The following is a 19237-nucleotide window of genomic DNA, read 5'->3' as shown; positions in this document are numbered from 1 at the left end:
GAGATTTTGTCGACCTGGCTTTGAGTCGGGCCTGTGAAAACATTACGAGCCTATACTCAGGTCGACCCAGCCAAGCCCGGCCCGATGCTCACCCACTAATAACAGGGCAAGATATGTTGCCCTTCTTCAGTTCCTACCAATAAGTCAAGAAAAAAAAGTTTCGCTTTACGTTCATTTGGTTGGATGCTAGCCAAAAGTATGTAATGATGAAAACCCGACCAACTGACATGGTTTTGGCTGTATGATCCAAAAGGAGGGAAGGATGGAAGGGGTGAACATAAAGGCAAACTCATTTATTGCCCTACTCCAAATTGAAGCGCAACAATTGATTAGGTTTGCTGTGTAGGTCTCAACATGGTAGTGAGAATAAATCAGCAAAACATTTCCTACTTGATCATTGGACCACATGCCAGGCTTGGCCAACTGCACTTCAATTTGTGGGGTGTGTGTGTGGAAAGGGGTTTATGTGCCCCAAGGTGGAGCTATGTCTTTTTTGTATTGGGCCCTTGAACTCACGTCGAAAATAACCCCTCACCAAGTACATGACTCCTTAATTTCAAAGACGCTTTCTTTCTCATGCACTCTCATTCATAGGTACAAAGTTGAAGGTCCCAATAGCACAGCGAATAAATGATAACATGTTGAGGGATTGCATTTGTACTCATTGCTTCAAACATGGTTTTGTTTAAATTGTGGAAATTTCAGCTGAATCAGGACAGGGTCTTGTTAGAAAGTTATTATCTTGAGAATGAAAATGGCAAGATGAGGCAACTCCTTTGGTGTTTTCAATGTTGTCTGCCTTATTATTTTAGGTAGATTTTCCTTGAACGGTCAATTTGTAAACGGAAAATGGCCTTACTGTAGCTTTCCATCAAATTTGCATCTCTGAATAATCGGCTCTCATGGACAGGTGCAAGGTGTTGGCATGGCGTGGCCATGAGACTTTATAATATTGAACCCACATATCATAGACATGTATACATATTCATCTACATGCATTTTACCATCTAAAATCCCAAACATTATTGTAAACTCACCTCCCCATTTTCTAGCAACCAAGCTAAGGAGGATTTAATCAGTAACAGCCACCCCTATCACTCCCTCACCACATCACTGACCACATTGACGCTTGACATACCTCCTGTTGGTAAAACCCTTGAGGTTCCCCCTGCCCATTAAGATGTATGGCCAGCTTCAACCTTGCAGCAAGGGACGCTCTCCGTGGGTTTCAGACTTGTGACGTCTTTTCAAACTGGTGATGTTCACAAGTCACCCCTATCATGTGAGGCGGAGCCCTTGTAGGCAAACCACAACACTTTTAGTTACATTGATATAGCTAGTAAAAACTCATAGAAAATTTCATTGTTCGCCATTCATAAATTTCTTCAAGATTATAAACTACTCTTCTAAGTATGCTGACAAAAAAATGATCACTTGAGAGATGAGGTCCCCGACTAAAACCATCTGATTGAGAGCACCCTTTCCTATTTAATAAGATCGGACATGATCACATGGGATGAAGTTGGGTAGCTATGTATGGATGATGAGTTAGACCTGCAACTAGTATTTGATTTAGTATTACAGCGCCAGGTTTTATTGAAAAGCATCAATGTCCGATTAAATTTCAGAAAAGGCAATAATTGCATATAAATGACTTGCTTTTCTATTATCCTGACAAAGTGCTTTTTAATGCAGTTTACTTTTCTATTATCTCTTTTCTGATCTCTGCTGTTCCTGACTAAAAATGTCACTTTCATAAACTTCTCAAGGATTTTTGGTAGACCCATTATTAAAATCATGATTTGAAAATTATGCTTATACTCAGGGAGAAAGATGAACAAATTGCAGGCTTTTATGGGATTATTTTATATACTTTGAGTCAATGGGAGGGAGGGAAATTTAACTATGGGTTGGTCAAGGGCATAGATGATGTTCCTTAATAAGACATTTTGCTTTCTTAACACGCATGCATCATTTCTTGTGGTTTGGGGCTCTCATTATTGGATGCATTCAAACCGAGTCTTAGTTGCCATTAGTTTTCTTTATTAAACCCCTAAGCTCTTAATTATTTGCAAGTTGTTTCTATCACTTAGGGCTCGTTGATTAAATTTATTGTGGTAGTTAGCATTTCTGGCATTCTAGGAATGATTCAATGTTACCTAATTAAATTTGAAATATATATAAGCTTAACAAGAGGATTTTCTAGACGACCTTTATAATTAGTCCTCTTTCAAAATGAACAGTATATCTCTCTCACATCTTTGGCAAACAAGTGAGTCAATTTGTGACTTGATCAAGTCATCTCATCTGGGCCCCTACAGAGTCGATAAATCAGTATGCCATGGTAATAAACTAAGCTTAGTAATGTCAATATGAACCGACAAATAACCCACATGGTTGTGACGAGAACGGCTTCAGTCTTTAAACATATTTCAGGTTGAGATCAAATGAGCAGCCAAGTGCCATGGATACGTGACACTAGCCAATCACGTGATAGCATTGTGTCAAATAGCCATGGCACCTAGCTGATATCTGGATCCCTGCTCCAGGTTAGAGGCACAGTCTACCTTGTACTGATTAAAAAAAAACAGGTACCAACTGGCCGAACCATTCTCTCTCTCACGTTAATATTTTTTTCAACAGAGAAAGCTGGGTTAGGCAGACCCTACCAATTATACAACCATATTATTGAGATTCGAACTTGCAACATCCCAACAAAAGGTGATGTGGAGTAACTGCTCCTACCAGACAAGCGAAGCCCCAGTTGGTCTCCCTCTCTCTCTCACGTAGTTGCTCAGCGTAAATTGACTGGCTTGCTTATACAGGAAATTGCATTTCACGTCGGCCAAGCTTCGCCCTAATAATTCGGGCGAGATGACTTGGCAACTCCAGATATACATATAATTTAAAAAAGAGAAACGTTTAAGACTTGCCTAACTCAACCGAGTTTTTTTTTTTTAATTTGGAGTAATGTTAAGACTTCACTGAGTTTAGTGTTTCACGATGTGGAGCCCTTGCTAAAATGAGGAAAACCCCGGGTGAGGCCCCACGACTACTCTATCTTATTTGACTTATCTTTGAAAAATGCAGACACATCCTGTTAATGTGTCAGCCGAGTTTGATCTCGATCAAAACCACAGTGTTTATGTGCTAACAAGCGACTTGATGTATAGGTTTGTGCCCTCCTTTTAGGTATCTGAGTTTGACATTTGGGAACAAAGACTTTGCTCGTCACTAAATTTGTAAGACAACGTGCCATGGTGCAAAAACAAGAGGCAGGCGAATGCTGCATGATCAGACCCGTCAACCATGGGTAGGCATTTGAGGGCCATTACTGCCGACTGAGTTGGATACCTGGACTGCTAAATTTAATGACTAAAAGAGAAATGACCTAAGCGAGAGTTTATCATTTAGCTTATGATGATAGTGACCATTCATAATCCGGCAGGACACATATCACGGGCGGAGCAACATACTGCCCACACTGACACAAAAGCTGCTCTCTCGCTCTCTCTCTCTCTCTCTCGCTCTCTCTCTCTCTCTCTCTCTCTCTCTCTCTCTATATATATATATATATATATATATATATATATATATATATCACCCTAACATGGATTTCTGGCTCCGCCCCCTAATCACGTATATAGAATATGTATATCAACTTGTACACTCAACACAAGTGAATTATGTGGGTAGCTGGAAGTAGGGTTGGTAATTGAGCCGATCAAATTCAACAAAGAATGTTTGGGCTTGGCATATTTATCAGTGGATTGAGCTTGCCCTCGTGTTTAGCCAAACTGTGCTCGAGTTCGCGTTGTGTTCAAATGAGACCAACCAAATATGAACCGACTACAGTAAAAAAAAATTCTTATCATTCGTAAATACAATGCATATATATAGGCTTCCCCTATGCCTTCCTTTTTTTATAGGCAAGCCAGGGTTAGGTAGACCCCTACCAGTTATACAACGAAATGGTCGAGATTCGAACTTGTAATGTGACAACACAAGGTAACGTGCACTAGCTGCTCTAACCAGACAAGCTGAGCCCCGGTTGGTTCCCCTATGCCTTTCTAATAGAGGTATAGTAGGTGGTTCTTTATTAAAGGCCAAAACAAGAACCCTTTTTACAAAAGTCACATATCAAAAGACAAAAAAAATCTCACATAAGAAACTTTAAAAGAAGCATTCATACTTGGCTAGGTCTCTTGGGAGCACATAGTGCTCGAGAAAGTATTAGGGATACAAGCATGACGGGTTTCATATCCCAAAATATATTGGAGAGTCAGGTTAGTAGAAAATCAGAATAGTCAAATTTTGCAAATTCTTCTTCTTAGATCTGACTCGCGAAGAACAAAAGCGAGGGTTTTCACTAAAAAAGATGGTTTTTTTATTTAAAATGAATTCAAACTTCGAGAGAATGTAAAGGTTGTTCTTCAAAGTAAAGAGCCTTTTCTCCTTTGATGAGAAGGGATCAGCCAAACCAAAATTTTCTTGATCGTTATTTTTAGAGCGACAACATGGAGAAGATTTGTACATCATTTGCGAGACCTAGAAGAACATGAGTTCGGTAATGACAACCATCAAAACTTATGAAAAAGACACCAATACAAACAATATACGAATGTTAGGGCTATCACAAACTTAGAAAAATGCACGAAATAACCAAAATAAAGATTAAAACAAACTGAATTTATCATAGGCTTTGGTATAACTTTCTCCATTGATGAGCATGGGAGGGCACAAGCCGCACTTTGGCTAGGCGCAAACTCTAAAAAGTGCGAGTCAAGTGGATCTAGGTTCTAGCCTGGGCTCAATGGAGCTTTAGACTAGGCTAGTCAGCTAAGTCAAGTGGGCTACGTTAATCAGCTAGGTTAGGTTAGGATTTGTTAAGATTCTGGTAGAGTGACAATGCTAGAAGGGACAAAGACCAGATCTTAAATATTAGAAGGAAGCATAAATATTTACAGTTTTATAGATTAATTAAAATATATTTCCTACATATTTGAGATTCATCTAGATGAACGGTTCCTAAAATGAGGTTTTTAAATCAAAGACCAAGATTTGGCCAAGGTTTATAATCTTGGATGGAAGGGTTTTCTAAAAAAAAAGAAATTTGGGGCTTGAAAAGTTTTCAAATGTGATTTTAGAAGGCCAAGAAAAATCATGTCCCAAAGACACACAAAAAGGCGGTTGATGACAAGCTGGTGTCTGCAAAACGCTGATGAGAAGTTGCTCTAACAACAATTTGCTTTAACGAAAACTTGCTCTAAAGATAATTTGTTTTAAAGACAATTTGTTTTAACAACAATTCTTCATCTATTAGGACAACTCTTGATAAAAAAAAGCTCTAACAATAACACAACGAGTTCTACATTTTCCAATCAATGGCTAGTTGGAAAATGTCTGGCCAATTATTTATTTATAATTATTATTATTATTTTACTTTCCCTTTTACATTTATTACCGTATCAGACACATTATCAAACACATTTTTCTTCATATGCATGACATACAAATTATGTCGTATCAATATGGTCGACCAATACGATAGTTTCCAAAATATAGATTTCTTTGTCCAATTGTGATCATTTCCAAATCCAAGGAAGGGTGACGCCCTACGGGCATCTATCAGTCCACATAAAAAGTATCGCAATCTTCTTAAAATCTCTATGGCAGACAACCTTGTGGGTGAACCTTCCATTTCAGTTGTGCATGCTCGAAACATATTCCTTTGTCATATGAATGGATGGTTGCTGGGTAGAAATCGACGATGATAATCAAACCAGCATGACTTCCTTCCATGCGCCAATCTAAAAGATTTTGTATCCTTCATGCAATATGAATATGACAACCTCCCATGTGTGCTCCATCCAGATAACATACCATATGCAGAAAAGTCACAGATTGTCCATAGAACAACAACCTTCATTTTGAAGTTTTATTTTTTGTGGGTATCGTACGTGAGAACACCATCATCCCACAATATTTTCAGTTCATCAATCAATGGACTTAAATATACATCAAGATTTTGGCCTAGAGAAGTCGGACTAAGAATCAATAGAGATAAGAAAAGATTTTGACACTTCATACACAAACTTGAAGGAAGGTTGTATAGAGTGACAAATACCGGTCAATACGAGTATGAGGTTGATCTACCTCCAAATGGATTAAATCCACCTGTACATAAACCTAGTCTAACATTCCTTACTTTCATTGCAAAGTTCTGATGAGTACGATAAAAGTGCCTCTAAGTTTTCACGTCAACAGGATGTGTGATCTTGTCTTCATCATGTCGAACTTTATTTGCATGCCATATCATTTGTTTAGCTGTCTTCAAAGACATAGACAGTCATTGCAATTTAGGGGTGAGAGAGAAGTAAATGAGTGACTTATATGACACTTCTTTTGACCTTGTGCTACCATTTCCCCTTGTCTTTGACTTGAACCGAGGATGTCCACATGATGGACATGATCTGCTATTTTCTTGATCTTTGAAATACAATATGCAGTGATTTGGATAAGCATCTATCGTTTGATACCCAATACCTAGAGCATTGACCATAACCTTCGCACGATACAAATTTTCTAGCAATTTCTCATCTTTGGGCAACATACTTTTCACAATAGAGCATAAACGGTCAAAATATGATTGACTCAAATTATACTCTGACTTCAAATTTAGTAGTTAAAGAACTGCAGATAAGATAGTATGACTGTCGCAACCATTTCACAATGACTCTTCAACATCTCTAAGTAAGTCATAAAATCTATTAGCTGCATTGTTTGTTGTTTTTTCCTCTACCCTAATTTGTAGTCATTTTATCCTATAATGTTACAAATATTATCATCACCAATTAAAAGAGAATCTTAATAATGCTATGATGAAAACAATATCTAATTTATCTATTAATTCTTGTTTGGTGATTGTTTGTAAGCAATTCTTTGTTTCAATTAATGCATAGATTTTTGCGTGTAACACCATCACATCATATTTATACACATCACGAAGATATTTATAAATATGAAATCATATTCCATAAAATGATAGATTCATTTAAAGCATGTTTTCCTAATACAATTTCATATGAAAGGCATAATCAAATAAAAAATAACTTCATACAAGCATAGATACAGACACATAAAACATTGCAATACATTCAAATATCCATATCAAAATAATATCAAACATGTACCTACAACAAACACACTCTAATATCTCGTTAACTACTACCATGCCTGGCATGTAAGCCGTACTCTAAAAATAAGAATACTTTTATTCTCATACATTAAAATCATGCTCAGCATGATCTCCAAACTTCATCAAAGCAGTCCCAGATATTCATACCTAAGTGAGTATGTGAACATAAAAGTGTTGCATCAAATAAATTAAATAACATGTGATGCGCTTGTATCACTTACTCACCATGGGTATTTACCCGGTTTGCATTGTTTTTCACTACAACAGAGCAGTAGATTAGCGACGACCACCTTTCGTCGCTAATCCGTCGCTAATCCGTCGCTAACCATGTTAGCGACGGATTAGCGACAACGCGGCGACAGTATGCTTACGTCGCGAATATTTCGACGCTAACTGGCGACGAAATTATTCCGTCGCCAAGTCCGTCGCTAATTGCGACGGAATAACGAGCGCTATATTCCGTCGCCAATCCGCCGGTACTAAACGGCGACCACGGCGTGGCGACGGATTTAATTCCGTCGCTAAGCCGTCGCTAGATTAATATGAATAGCGACGGAATCATCCGTCGCTAATCCGTCGCAAAAACGAAAAAAAATCAAAAAAAATTTATTTAAAAATTAATTACGGAGAACTGTACAATTTATATTTCCTGTACAATTTATATTTCCTGTAAATAAAAAACAAACCACACAAAAAAATTCATATAACAAGTATCTATAATAATTAATCGTTCCACCTTAAAACTAAGAAGTTTAATTATTTACAATTCAACAATTACAATTAGGAAAAATAAAAAAAATAGAACTTCTTCAACACAGTCCTCTAATCATCGCCAAGATTTTGTGCGTCTTCTTGTTCATTGTCTTTATCTGTCCATTCAGCTCCACTACCCTGATTATCGCTAGCAGCCTACACAAGAAAAGAACAGTCAGTATTGATAAACAAAATATAATGAAATAAATTACACACTATATGTGATTCTATCATGTGCTCATGTGTGATCTAAGGCAATAAAAAAACTCTATATGTGATTCTATCATGCTCATATGTGTGCTAAGGCAGTCAAAAAATTGAATATGTGATTATAGCATGTTCATATGTGTTCTAAGGCATATAAAAAAACTCTATATGTGATTCTACCATGCTCAGATGTGCTTTAAGGCAAGCAAAAAACTATATATGTGATTCGATCATGCTCGTATGTGTGCTAAGGCAGTAAAAAAATTGAATATGTGAATATAGCATGCTCATATGTGCTCTAAGGCAGGCAAAGCCAAAAATTTTATATGTGATTCTATCATAAATGATATATAACATGTTCATATGTGTTCTAAGGCAGTTAAAAAACTCTATATGTTATTATAGCATGTTCATATGTGTGCTAAGGCAGTCAAAAAACAGAATATGTGATTATAATATGCTCATATGTGTTCTTAGGCAGTAAAAAAACTGAATATGTGATTATAGCATGCTTATGTGTTCTAATGCAATCAAAAAAACTTTATATGTGATTCTATCATGCTCATATGTGCTCTAAGACAGACAAAAAGTTAAATATATATATATGTGATTCTATCATGCTCATATGTGTGCTAAGGCAGTAAAAAAATTGAATATGTGATTATAGCATGTTCATATGTGTTCTAAGGCATCTAGAAAAACTCTATATGTGATTCTACCATGCTCAGATGTGCTTTAAGATAGTCAAAAAAACTATATATGTGATTATACCTGAGAGGGACCTGGAATCGAAGATCCCCTATCCTGAACAGCGGCCTTGATCTCATTTCGGAGAAAGGGGGCGACGGTGTATTGGAAGTAGTTATTCAGTGATTCATTAATGATCTCGCGTACATCATCACCGGAAAGAATAGTCGGCTGCTTGGAGCTTATGTCGGCGCAAGAAGTTGGTGAGCCGTAACTGGAAGAACCAATAACTGGTGAAGTGTTCATATTACTCCCAAACCCGAACACGCGACCTTTTTTGGGTTCACCTGCTGCAGTCACCCATGCTGTAGGATCAAATGATGGATGCTGAGTAGCGTCTTCACCATATCGCTCTACCATTTGTTGCTCATATGCCTCCTACAAAATAATGTTTAAAGTATTCATTAATAATTAATGATAACATTATGATGACTTGCATATATATTGCAATGATTATTAATAGAATTAATACATACCGTTGTCGTTCTCGCCTTCTCTGATACGAAGACTCCCGTGGTCTTCCGTTTATGTGTTTCTACAAACACATCCTTATATGGTACACTGCCTCCTTTTTCTGCTTCCTGCGAAGTTAAATGACAAAAGATTTAGTACACAAATTTGCAACTATACTTATAAAATTAATATTATATATTGATGAGTTACCATTTTCTTTAGGTGGCTCCCAAATGTCTTAGATCCACCTGTGTGTAGATGGGCTTCGGGCATCTTCGATCGATTTTGTGAAGCCTTCGCAGAGCGATTTTTAAATGCATCTCCCGCCCACATATCGCACATTTCATCCCAGTAATCTCTCCTGATAGTAATAGGACCATGGCCCTTCCACAGTAATGGATCATCTACTACGCCAGATGCTTTTTTTGCTGCAGTCTTCATAGTGTGCAGCATGTCTGCAAATCGATTGGCAGCCACCTTCTGCCACACCTTCCTTGCATCATTTTCTTCCACCGTAGTTGCAAAGCGATTCGAAGCCTACAAATATTTTCAGAAAGTTAGTAGACATTGCTTAAATAAATTAAATATGAAACACATTAACTATGAGGAACAACTGTATACCATGAATGAGGACCACAATCTGTCTAATACCTCCTTTGGGTACTCTTTCCATTGAGCAACTGGTCCTGGTAGATGTTGAAGAAGTGAATTCCTAATCTCCCGTACTACTTCTTGTGGCTCAAACCTCGTGCTGCACATGAATTGTTACACAGTAAATATCAATATAAAATATTTAAAAGATATGCAATAATTGAAAACAAAATACTTACGGTCGATTATCGATATACACTATTCGAATGAGTCTTCTTGTGCCAGCCTGTGAAGACCCTGTTTCCTGTGTTGGCTGTTGACTTGTGCGATCAACTGGTGTAGGTGGGTCGTATACAGGCGCAACATCATCTGTAAAAAAATACACACCAAGTTCTCAGAATGTGCATTTGAACTAATCAAGCATCTAATTAGTTATATGATATACCTATCACAGGAGCCCGTGAAGATGAAGGTTGAGCCTGGCTACTACTGGATGAGCGACCACTATAACCTCCACGAACCATATTCTAACAAATAACATATGTCATACAATACATTCAAATAATTCACATCAAGTATTACAATGCATTCAAGTCATTCACATCAAGCATTGCAATGCATTCAAATAATTCAAATCATTGACATCAAGTATTGCACTAATTCAAATCATTCGTTAATTGCATAAATTATAATACATTCAGATAAATTACAATGCATTCGAATCATTCGTATCAAGTATTACAATACATTGAAATAAAATTTTTAATCATTCACACCAAGTATTGCAATACAACTCACATCAAGTATTACAATGCATTTAAATAGAGGTTTGTAGTATAAGATTTTTTTCACTAGCTTGAGAATTCTTCCTCGTCACTAGTTTGACTTTCTTCTTCTTCTTCTTCTTCTTCTTCTTCTTCTTCTTCTTCTTCTTCTTCTTCATTGTTTGCCCATCCACTTGGTGACTCTCACAACCGTTCCAAAGTGGCTCATCAGCATCTTTAAGTAAATCATAAAATCTACTAGCTGCATCGTTTGGTGATTCTTCATCTACGACAGTTCTTACATCACTAGAACTCATAGCAGAACCCAGTTCTGTTCCTGCAGCATCAAATATCAAATTCGTATATGGATTATCGTGCACCACATTCACCCGTGCATCAAAATCGTTTCTAAATTCTTCTCCATGAAACGCCCAGTTCTGATAATCACTCACAAAACCCTTCCTGTATAGGTGATGTCTAACGCCATGAGGTTCTACAAATCGATTATTCTTACAAATCTTGCAGGGACACCTAATCCGACCTGTGGGATCTACCGTACTGACACTCGCCGTTGCAAATTCAATAAAACTATCGACACCATCCATATATTCATGCGATAACTCATTGTCCACTATCCTACGGTACATCCATTCACGGTTTGCAGTCATTCTGTCGTATGATGTTACGAATAGTATCCTAACGAATTAAGAAAAAAACAATCAGAATGCGACGATGAAGAAAATATCAAATTTATCATGCAATATACTATGTCAAACAATAACAAGAATTTTGATGCATGCATTGATAACTTAATATTTTCATGTGCAAACTATTAATGACATGATACAATCATTTGAAGCATGCTTTTATTATAAAATTTCACATGGAAGTCAAAATCAAATTGAAAGTAACTACATGCAAGCATGGATACAATTACATCAAACATTGCAATACATCATAATCATTCATATCAAATAAATGGCAAACATGTACCTGCAGCAAACACACTTCAATATCTCACTAACTACTACCATGCTTAGCATGGACTCCGTACTCCAAAAATAAGAACACTTCCATATTTCTACATTAAAATCATGCTCAGCATGATCTCCGAACTCCAACAAAGCAGTCCTAGATATCAACAACTAAGTGAGTGTGTGAACAATAAAGTGCTGCATTCAATAAATTAAATAACATGTGATACGTTTGCATCACTTACTCACCACGGGTATTTACCCGATTTGCATTGTTTTTGTCATTTACTTACCACAGGTGGCCGAGCACGAGTTGGTTCCGTTGAAAAATCTGCACAAAAACAAAACAAATTAAGTAACAAACTAACTAATCATGAAACAAGATGAAACACTAACTAAAAAAATCGGGTATTTCTCTCAAGGTACGGGCATTTTCTTATGTGAAACGTTTGAGAAATCGGGTAGAGGTAGGATTTCCATGCATGTTTTGATGGAAATCCATGGCGAATCAGTGGATCTACGAATCCACTATGTTATATTGATATTTTCCTTGTTTTTCATTTTTTTTTTCAAAAAGAAATCCATGGCACGATCGATGTGGTATGGGTGTCGGCTGACAGACCAGCCGAAGTCAAGCCGTGAACCCTCGTTGTTGGCCCAGCCGAGTGATCGGCTGGGTATGATCCCTTTATTTCAAAAAAAAAATCTTTTTATTCACGTTGGTGGCTGTTGGCTGGCTGGCAGCCAGCCGAGTAGCACTCGGCTGACTGCCAGCATGCTGGCAGGTGCGCCAGGCCCAGCACCCAGTCGGCTGGGTGCTAGGCGAGCCTATGACAGGGCCATAGCCGGCCCAGCCGACAAAAATTCTTTTCAAAACAGGGAAGGGGGTTAAACCCCCTGCCGGAAAGGCAGTTCCGGCATGGGGGGTTGACCCCCTGCCGTGCCTTTACGGCAGGGGGGTCGACCCCCCATGCGTTTCCGGCAGGGGGTCGACCCCCCATGCGTTTCCGGCAGGGGGTCGACCCCCCATGCCTTTCCGACAGGGGGTCGACCCCCCTTGCCGGAAACGCAAGGGGTCGACCCCCCCTGCCGGAAAGCACGGCAGGGGGTTAAACCCCCTCCGTTTCCGGCAGGGAAGGGGCGTACCCCCTGCGTTTAGAAGAAGAAGAAGAAGAAGAAGAAGAAGAAGAAGAAGAAGAACCTGCGCTTCGCCGGACGGTGGCGGGAGGTTGACGGGGAGCGGCAGCTGGCGAGCGCCGGCTGGCGAGCGGTGGACGGGGAGCGGCGGCTGGCGAGCGGCGGTGGCCGGACGGTGGCGAGGGCCGACGGGCGGCGGGAGGGTGCAGTACAGCGAAACAGGGAAAAAAGAAAGAGGGATGGGATTAGGGATTTACGCGACATTTAGCGACGGCTTAGCGACGGAAAAATTCCGTCGCGAAGCCGTCGCGAAACCCAAATACCAAAAAAGCGACAGAATATATTCTGTCGCTACTCCATCGCTAATTAGCGACGGAGTAGCGACGACAGAGTTCCCTCTCTAAATCCGTCGCTAAAATGGTGTTCTTGTAATCAAAAGTAGCGACAAAAACATGCAGTCGCTAATCCGTCGCTAAGTAGCGACAGATTAGCGATAAAAGTCGTTTCCTCGCTAATCCATCGCAAATTAGCGACAGATTCTATCTCTAGCTAATCTGTCGCTAAGTAGCGACGGGAAAAATCCGTCGCTAATTTCCGTCGCTAATTAACAATTTTCTTGTAGTGTTTGTCATTTACTTACCACGGATGGCGGGGCATAAATGGGATCCGTTGAGAAATCTGCAACCGACATTGTGTTAAAATGAAGTTTATTACCTGATAACAAGGAGGGTGATGCCTTTTGTTGGAAACGAGTCTCGACAAGAAAACACAAACCTCGGGTGAACGAAATTGAAATAAGAGGTAGTAAGACTGAAACCAAGTAAGGCAGGGGGGCACCCCCTCCCTAAAAATAAAATGAGGCAGGGGAGAGCGACCCCCTGCTAAAGAAGAAAAAAAGGCAGGGGGGTCACCCTCTGTCGGAAAGAAAAACGATCAGTCAACAAGGCAGGAGGGGCTACCTCGTGTCAAAAAACACAAGGCAGGGGGGTCACCCCCCTACCAGAAAACAAGCGAGGCAGGAGGGCCACCCCCTGCGAAAGAAGAAGCAAGGCAGGGGGTACCACCCCCTGCCGGAAAACAAGTAAGGCAGAGGGGCCACCCCCCTGCCAGAAAACAAGCGAGGCAGCGGGAGCCACCCCCTTGTCGAAGAAACAGTATGGCACGGGGGGGGGGGGGACCCCAGCCTAAAAACAAAATGAGGCAGGGGGACGACCCCCTGCCAAAGAAGAAGCAAGGCAGGGGGTGCCACCCCTTGTCGAAAAACAAGTATGGCAGGGCTTACCCCAGTCCTCCGACGATCCCAAAAGAAAGGGAAAAAAGGTGAGAGGGGGTCGCAGGGTTTACCTGGGAGACACCGGGAAAGACAATGATGATAGAGCTGGCATGGGGGACCGACTTGTAGGAGCTCGTAGATGTGGAACAAAGGAAATAGCGATCATGAGGCGTGTTGGGGACTGCAGCGATGACACTGAAAAGGGGGGAGCATGAAGACTATGACCGAGAGGTCAACGATAGAGGCGATGGCTCTGCTCGTAGGGTTTGCAGAACGGGAGCAGAGGGGAGTACTCGAGGTCACCGACAGCTTCAGTCGGCGCCGCCTGCTGAGAAGGGCGACCGTGGTCGCTGGTAGCACATCGTCAATGGCTAACGAAGAGGGAGACGATGACACTGGGGTTTGCTGGTCGGAGCTGAACGCGATGGACTAGGGTTTGGTTTTGGGGAAAATCAGAGAGAGAGAGGAGAGAGAATGTAGCAGCTTAGAGTGACTTATATGGAAAAATAGTGACGGATTAACGACGAACGTATGCCATTGCCAACGCCGTCGCTCAGTAACGACTTTTGTAGCGATGCATGCCTTTTGTCGCTAATTTGTCATTAAGTTGTGACGGAGTCCGAGGCGATTAGTCTGTCGTCACTAATTATCAACGGATTAGTGGTGGAAAAAATCCGTCTGTAACTAGCTACGGATTAACAATGAATAAATTCCGTCGCTAAGTAGCGACAAACAAATTCTGTTGCTAAGTAGCGAGTAGCGACGGAATAGCATGAGATAGTTTTCTCTAGCTAATCTGTCGCAATTTGGTGACAAAAAAAAATCCGTCACTAATTAATGTTTTTCTTGTAGTGGAAACCATGCCTCAAGCTCTCTTCCTCCCTCTCTCAACCCCACGATCCTAATGAATTACCTACTCCGTGTGGTTGGTAGGATCTGCCGACTGCTTGTGATGGGACATTGCAGGTTCAAAACCCAGTGGTACGTTGAATAATAACTGGTAACGTCACTTAAGTCTTACAAATTTTATCTCGGTAGGACATGTAAACCCACCAAGGGTGTTTTGTTAGGGGGATATTTTCAAGAATATATACACTAATATCACATATTTCGTTCTTGAAAAACTCTGCAAGCCCAAAACTCTATTTATATGTGAAAAACCTAATTCCGGTACCTGAAGTTTTTGAAACTTGTAGAGAACTTTAAAATCACACAAGGTTCTCCGTCCAACGAGAAACTTGTTTAGCATTACATGAACAGATTAAAATATACAACTGTTTTTTTTTTTTTTCATTACAAGGGTCGGTTGTGAAAGATAGGCGTGTGCAATGTTGTTGAGATCGGTTAATTGTTTTTTCTTTCTGAAAGGCAAGCTGGGGTTAGGCAGACCAGCTCGGTTGTGAAAGATAGTGTGCAATGTTGTTGAGATTTCTTTCTGAAAGGCAAGCTGGGGTTAGGCAGACCCGCTCGGTTGTGAAAGATAGCGTGCAATGTTGTTGAGATCGGTTAATTGTTTTTTCTTTCCGAAAGGCAAGCTGGGGTTAGGCAGACCCCCACCAGTTACTATTCAACATATCACTAGGGTTTTGAACCTGCAATGTCCCACCACAAGGACACGTGCACTGACAGCTCCTACCAACTGTGCGGAGCACCTGTTGGTAGCTGAATTGGTTTTAAAAAACAAAAGTATGGAATCGAAATGGAATCATTTTTTTAATCAACAACTTTATCATCAGATGAAATGCATCAGTAAAAAATATTAAATAATTTTTAACTCCCTAAAAAATATTAAAAAATGAATCGAATCCACCCCTTTTGAGTTATTGAACCGATTGTAGCAACGTTGGCCATGTGCTTATCAAAAGTATTTGGCACTAGATATTCTCAAAAAAATCTATTAAGAATATTAATTGGCACTAGATAAAAATATAAAAGATGTAAAGTACATAATTTCATTAAGTTTTGCATATTATTACCCTAGTCAATGGATATCCTTAAGGTTCTCACATAATTTCTACTGCTAAAACCCTTTGAAGTTAATGTTTGGTGGAGGAACAATTTCTACGTTCGTAAATTATTTTATTTCATTTTGCCAGTGTATCTAAAAACAAACCAAAGTATACTAGCAGATTACATTGCATGTATATAACATATATTATGCCACTATATAAAATGCAAATTAAAAAGCAGATTCGTTGATAATTAATTAAGTTCCAAAGTTCGTTCGGTCGCCTAATAATTGCAAGTCATTTGATTGGTAGTGGCCCTTTGGTTGGGTATTAGAGGGACATACTTGACAATATCTATTGTTGTTGTATTGAATGTGATCAGAGTGGTTTGGGTAGGAATATTCAAAATTGTCCCTCCTTTTTCTCTTTTTAGCTGTCAAAGTTATTTCTTTAAGTCGCTGTTTTCCTTTGTTCTTTTCTTGTAAGGGTTGGGGAGCGTAGGGCATAGTGACAAATATCGCGAGATTTATGAAAATATCGCGATAATATCATGAGAAATTGCTTGAAACTTTAAAACGGCAATTTCTTGTGAGATTTTCAAAATATCACGAGATTTATGAAAAAAACATAAATACCATGATTTAAACATGATATTTATGTTTTAAACGGCTATTTATTGCATTTTAAATGCGATATTAATACATTTTATTAATATTTTCTTATAAAAAATCATTTTTATATTTTAAAATTATTTTTTATTGCCAAGATTTTGCCAAAAATGCGAGATTTATGGTTTTTTTTTTCAATTTCTCATGAGTCTTTGAAAAATGAGAAAATGCCGATAAAAACTTTTGTCACTGTGGTGTAGGGATGGAAACTGTTCGGGTTGGGATTGGATGTGATCGGTATCATATCCAACTGATTGGATGTTGCTAAATGGATTCGAATTGGAATGACGAAAAGCTCATACCAGATAGGATTTTTTTACATATAAACAGATTCGGATATTCATTAAATTAGAATATTTATCACATTTAGTTAGTATATTGAGCCTGATATGATTTTAGAATTTTTTTTTTTACATATAAACAGATTCGGATATTCATTAAATTCGAATATTTATCACATTTAGTTAGTATATTGAGCCTGATATGATTTTAGAAAATTTCATACTTCAGTCACAGGTCTGACAGGAGCTTTGATTAAGATGTGCAAATTTTCAACATAAAAAAATATTATTTTATTGAGTACGTCATGGTCTGATCATATCTTTATCAGATTCGCTTTGGGTTTTTCTATGGCACACCCAGTTGGGCTCGGGTTCAGACCCGATACCAGAACCTCTTAGTCTGATCTAAGTCCGGAACCACCCATTTCTGTGGAGGTCCGACACGTTGATACGGATGAAAAGTTGTGTAATCAGTTAAAATTTACTGCTGATTGTTATTAAAAAGTTGAGGCAAGATGATGAACATGAACTTGAAGACCTTCCATTAAATATGGTACAAAATACCTTCACAGTAACGTGTTGAACTGAGCCATCAACTGTTGGACTGGGACTGAAACTGTATGAGGAGACAAAAATTGTGTGATATTTGAAGTTTTAGTGTGAATCTTGACATCATGTAACCAGTGGCGGAGCCAGAAGTTTTTCGTTGGGTGGGCAGACTTCGAGTGGTGATGATCGACCTCTATCGGTGGCGCAATGGCTCGAAGCCTCCGTGGTGGTGAAGATCATAGATCGAGATCGAAAGTCTGTTTCAGTAGTTGAGCCACCTCCTTCTCGGTGGTGATCCAGCAGCAAGCCGAAGGTCTTCCAACTGAGGTGCCTCCTCAGCTCCCTCTCGGAGGGGACGGTCCTCGCCACAGCATGAGGCGGAGCAACTCCCTCGGCTGGCTCCATCCCATGTCCACCGTCTCCTGCGTCTGGGTGCCATAGGGTACTCTGTATCGCAGGGAGGCTTGATCTCCACTCCTGAACCACCCTGCTCTGATTTTCTTCGACAAGCATTCGCAAGGAAAGAATGCAACCACCAAATCGTGCGGAATGAAGAAGAAGACCCGAGTGGTATCATATTTCGACTCGGTTTCTAATTCTGGGGTGGGCGACCACCCACCCATACCCACCCCTGGCTCCGCCACTGCATGTAACACGTTATATCTTTTATTTCCGCTGTTTGGGAGCCCTGCATTGAAATGGAAACACGATTTTCATGTACTGTCAAAATATGATTTGACATACCCAAGGAGTTGGGCCTAGACCTTTTGACGGGCAGTCTAGGTTCAAATCCCATGGGTGTCACACCCTGTGTAAGCCGACTCCCTGAGGGGTCGAGGTGTAGCCCTTGGAGTTTTACGCCAACATGGACAGAGACCGTAAGTACGGCTGGGCTGTTTCTCCAAGTAAAAATAAAAAAAGTACATGATTTTGACAAAACGTGGTGTTGCTAATGGAAATTGCTGAACATCCCGATGTAGACTGTGTTAAAGTATGGCGTTGGAGCTGCCAACTCCATTCCCAACACATTGTTTTGGTAACACTACTGCTCCCAAACAGCATAGAGCAGGCGAGCATTTACAGAAGCCATAGCACAATTTGGATTCAAAGGCACCCAAAGATCCTAAAGTGGGGTCTTTGATAGGGGTGTCAACTAGGGATGCACAACCAGTTGAGCCGGCTTGGACTCATCTCGGTAAAACCAAGTTTTGAATCTCAATTGAGCAAACGATCTGAGCTTGATCGGCCAATCGAGCTCGATAAGACTCTGCTCATATTGTATAATATAAAATATATAATATACAATATACATATAATAATTAAAATACGTAGATGGGCTGCCCCATACCCACCTCGAGCACCCCACCCCAGCCTCGACCGCCATGCCCCCACCTCGACCCCCATGCCCAAACCTTGATCTCTCTCTCTCTCTCTCTCTCTCTCTCTCTCTCTCTCTCTCTCTCGTCAAGCTTAGACAAGAACAAGTGGAGGCACAATGGGCCTTGTTGTCGAGGGTCGTTTTGAGGATTGCGGGCAGGCCTGGTTTTGCAGTCTCTGTGATGTCGCCGATCACTTTCTACCTGTTCAATTGGATTAGAATTTTGAGTCTCTTCCACAGCCCAAGGGAAGTAGATCAATCCAAGTGGGTGTTGGCTAAAGTTGGTGAGATTTAGAAAGATAGATTCGGCGTTCA

The 19237-nt window shown here is 39.9% G+C and overlaps 1 protein-coding gene across 1 annotated transcript; it reads right to left on the bottom strand.

Moving 5' to 3' along the window:
• Positions 1 to 7915: 7915 nt before the first annotated feature.
• LOC149841756 (uncharacterized) lies at positions 7916 to 9171 on the bottom strand. Its single transcript, XM_090001153.1, has 2 exons — positions 8930 to 9171; positions 7916 to 8107 (listed from the first exon to the last, which is right to left on the bottom strand). The coding sequence occupies exons 1-2, from the start codon at positions 9149 to 9151 to the stop codon at positions 8021 to 8023; spliced, it is 309 nt and encodes a 102-aa protein (XP_089857279.1). The 5' UTR covers positions 9152 to 9171; the 3' UTR covers positions 7916 to 8020.
• Between the last annotated feature and the right edge of the window lie 10066 nt (positions 9172 to 19237).

Source organism: Nuphar pumila, chromosome 3 (genome assembly GCF_984573655.1).
Source record: "Nuphar pumila chromosome 3, dmNupPumi1.hap1.1, whole genome shotgun sequence".
Classification (NCBI taxonomy): Eukaryota; Viridiplantae; Streptophyta; class Magnoliopsida; order Nymphaeales; family Nymphaeaceae; genus Nuphar; species Nuphar pumila.
The sequence above is the reverse complement of the archived record's forward strand: the minus strand, read 5'-3'. Positions and strand labels throughout refer to the sequence as shown.

Coding starts and splice junctions, on each gene's coding strand:
- LOC149841756 (XM_090001153.1), bottom strand. CDS start 9,151: ATGAACACTTCACCAGTTATTGGTTCTTCCAGTTACGGCTCACCAACT. Junction 8,108..8,929: donor CGATTCCAGGTCCCTCTCAG/GTATAATCACAT, acceptor TTTCTTGTGTAG/GCTGCTAGCGATAATCAGGG.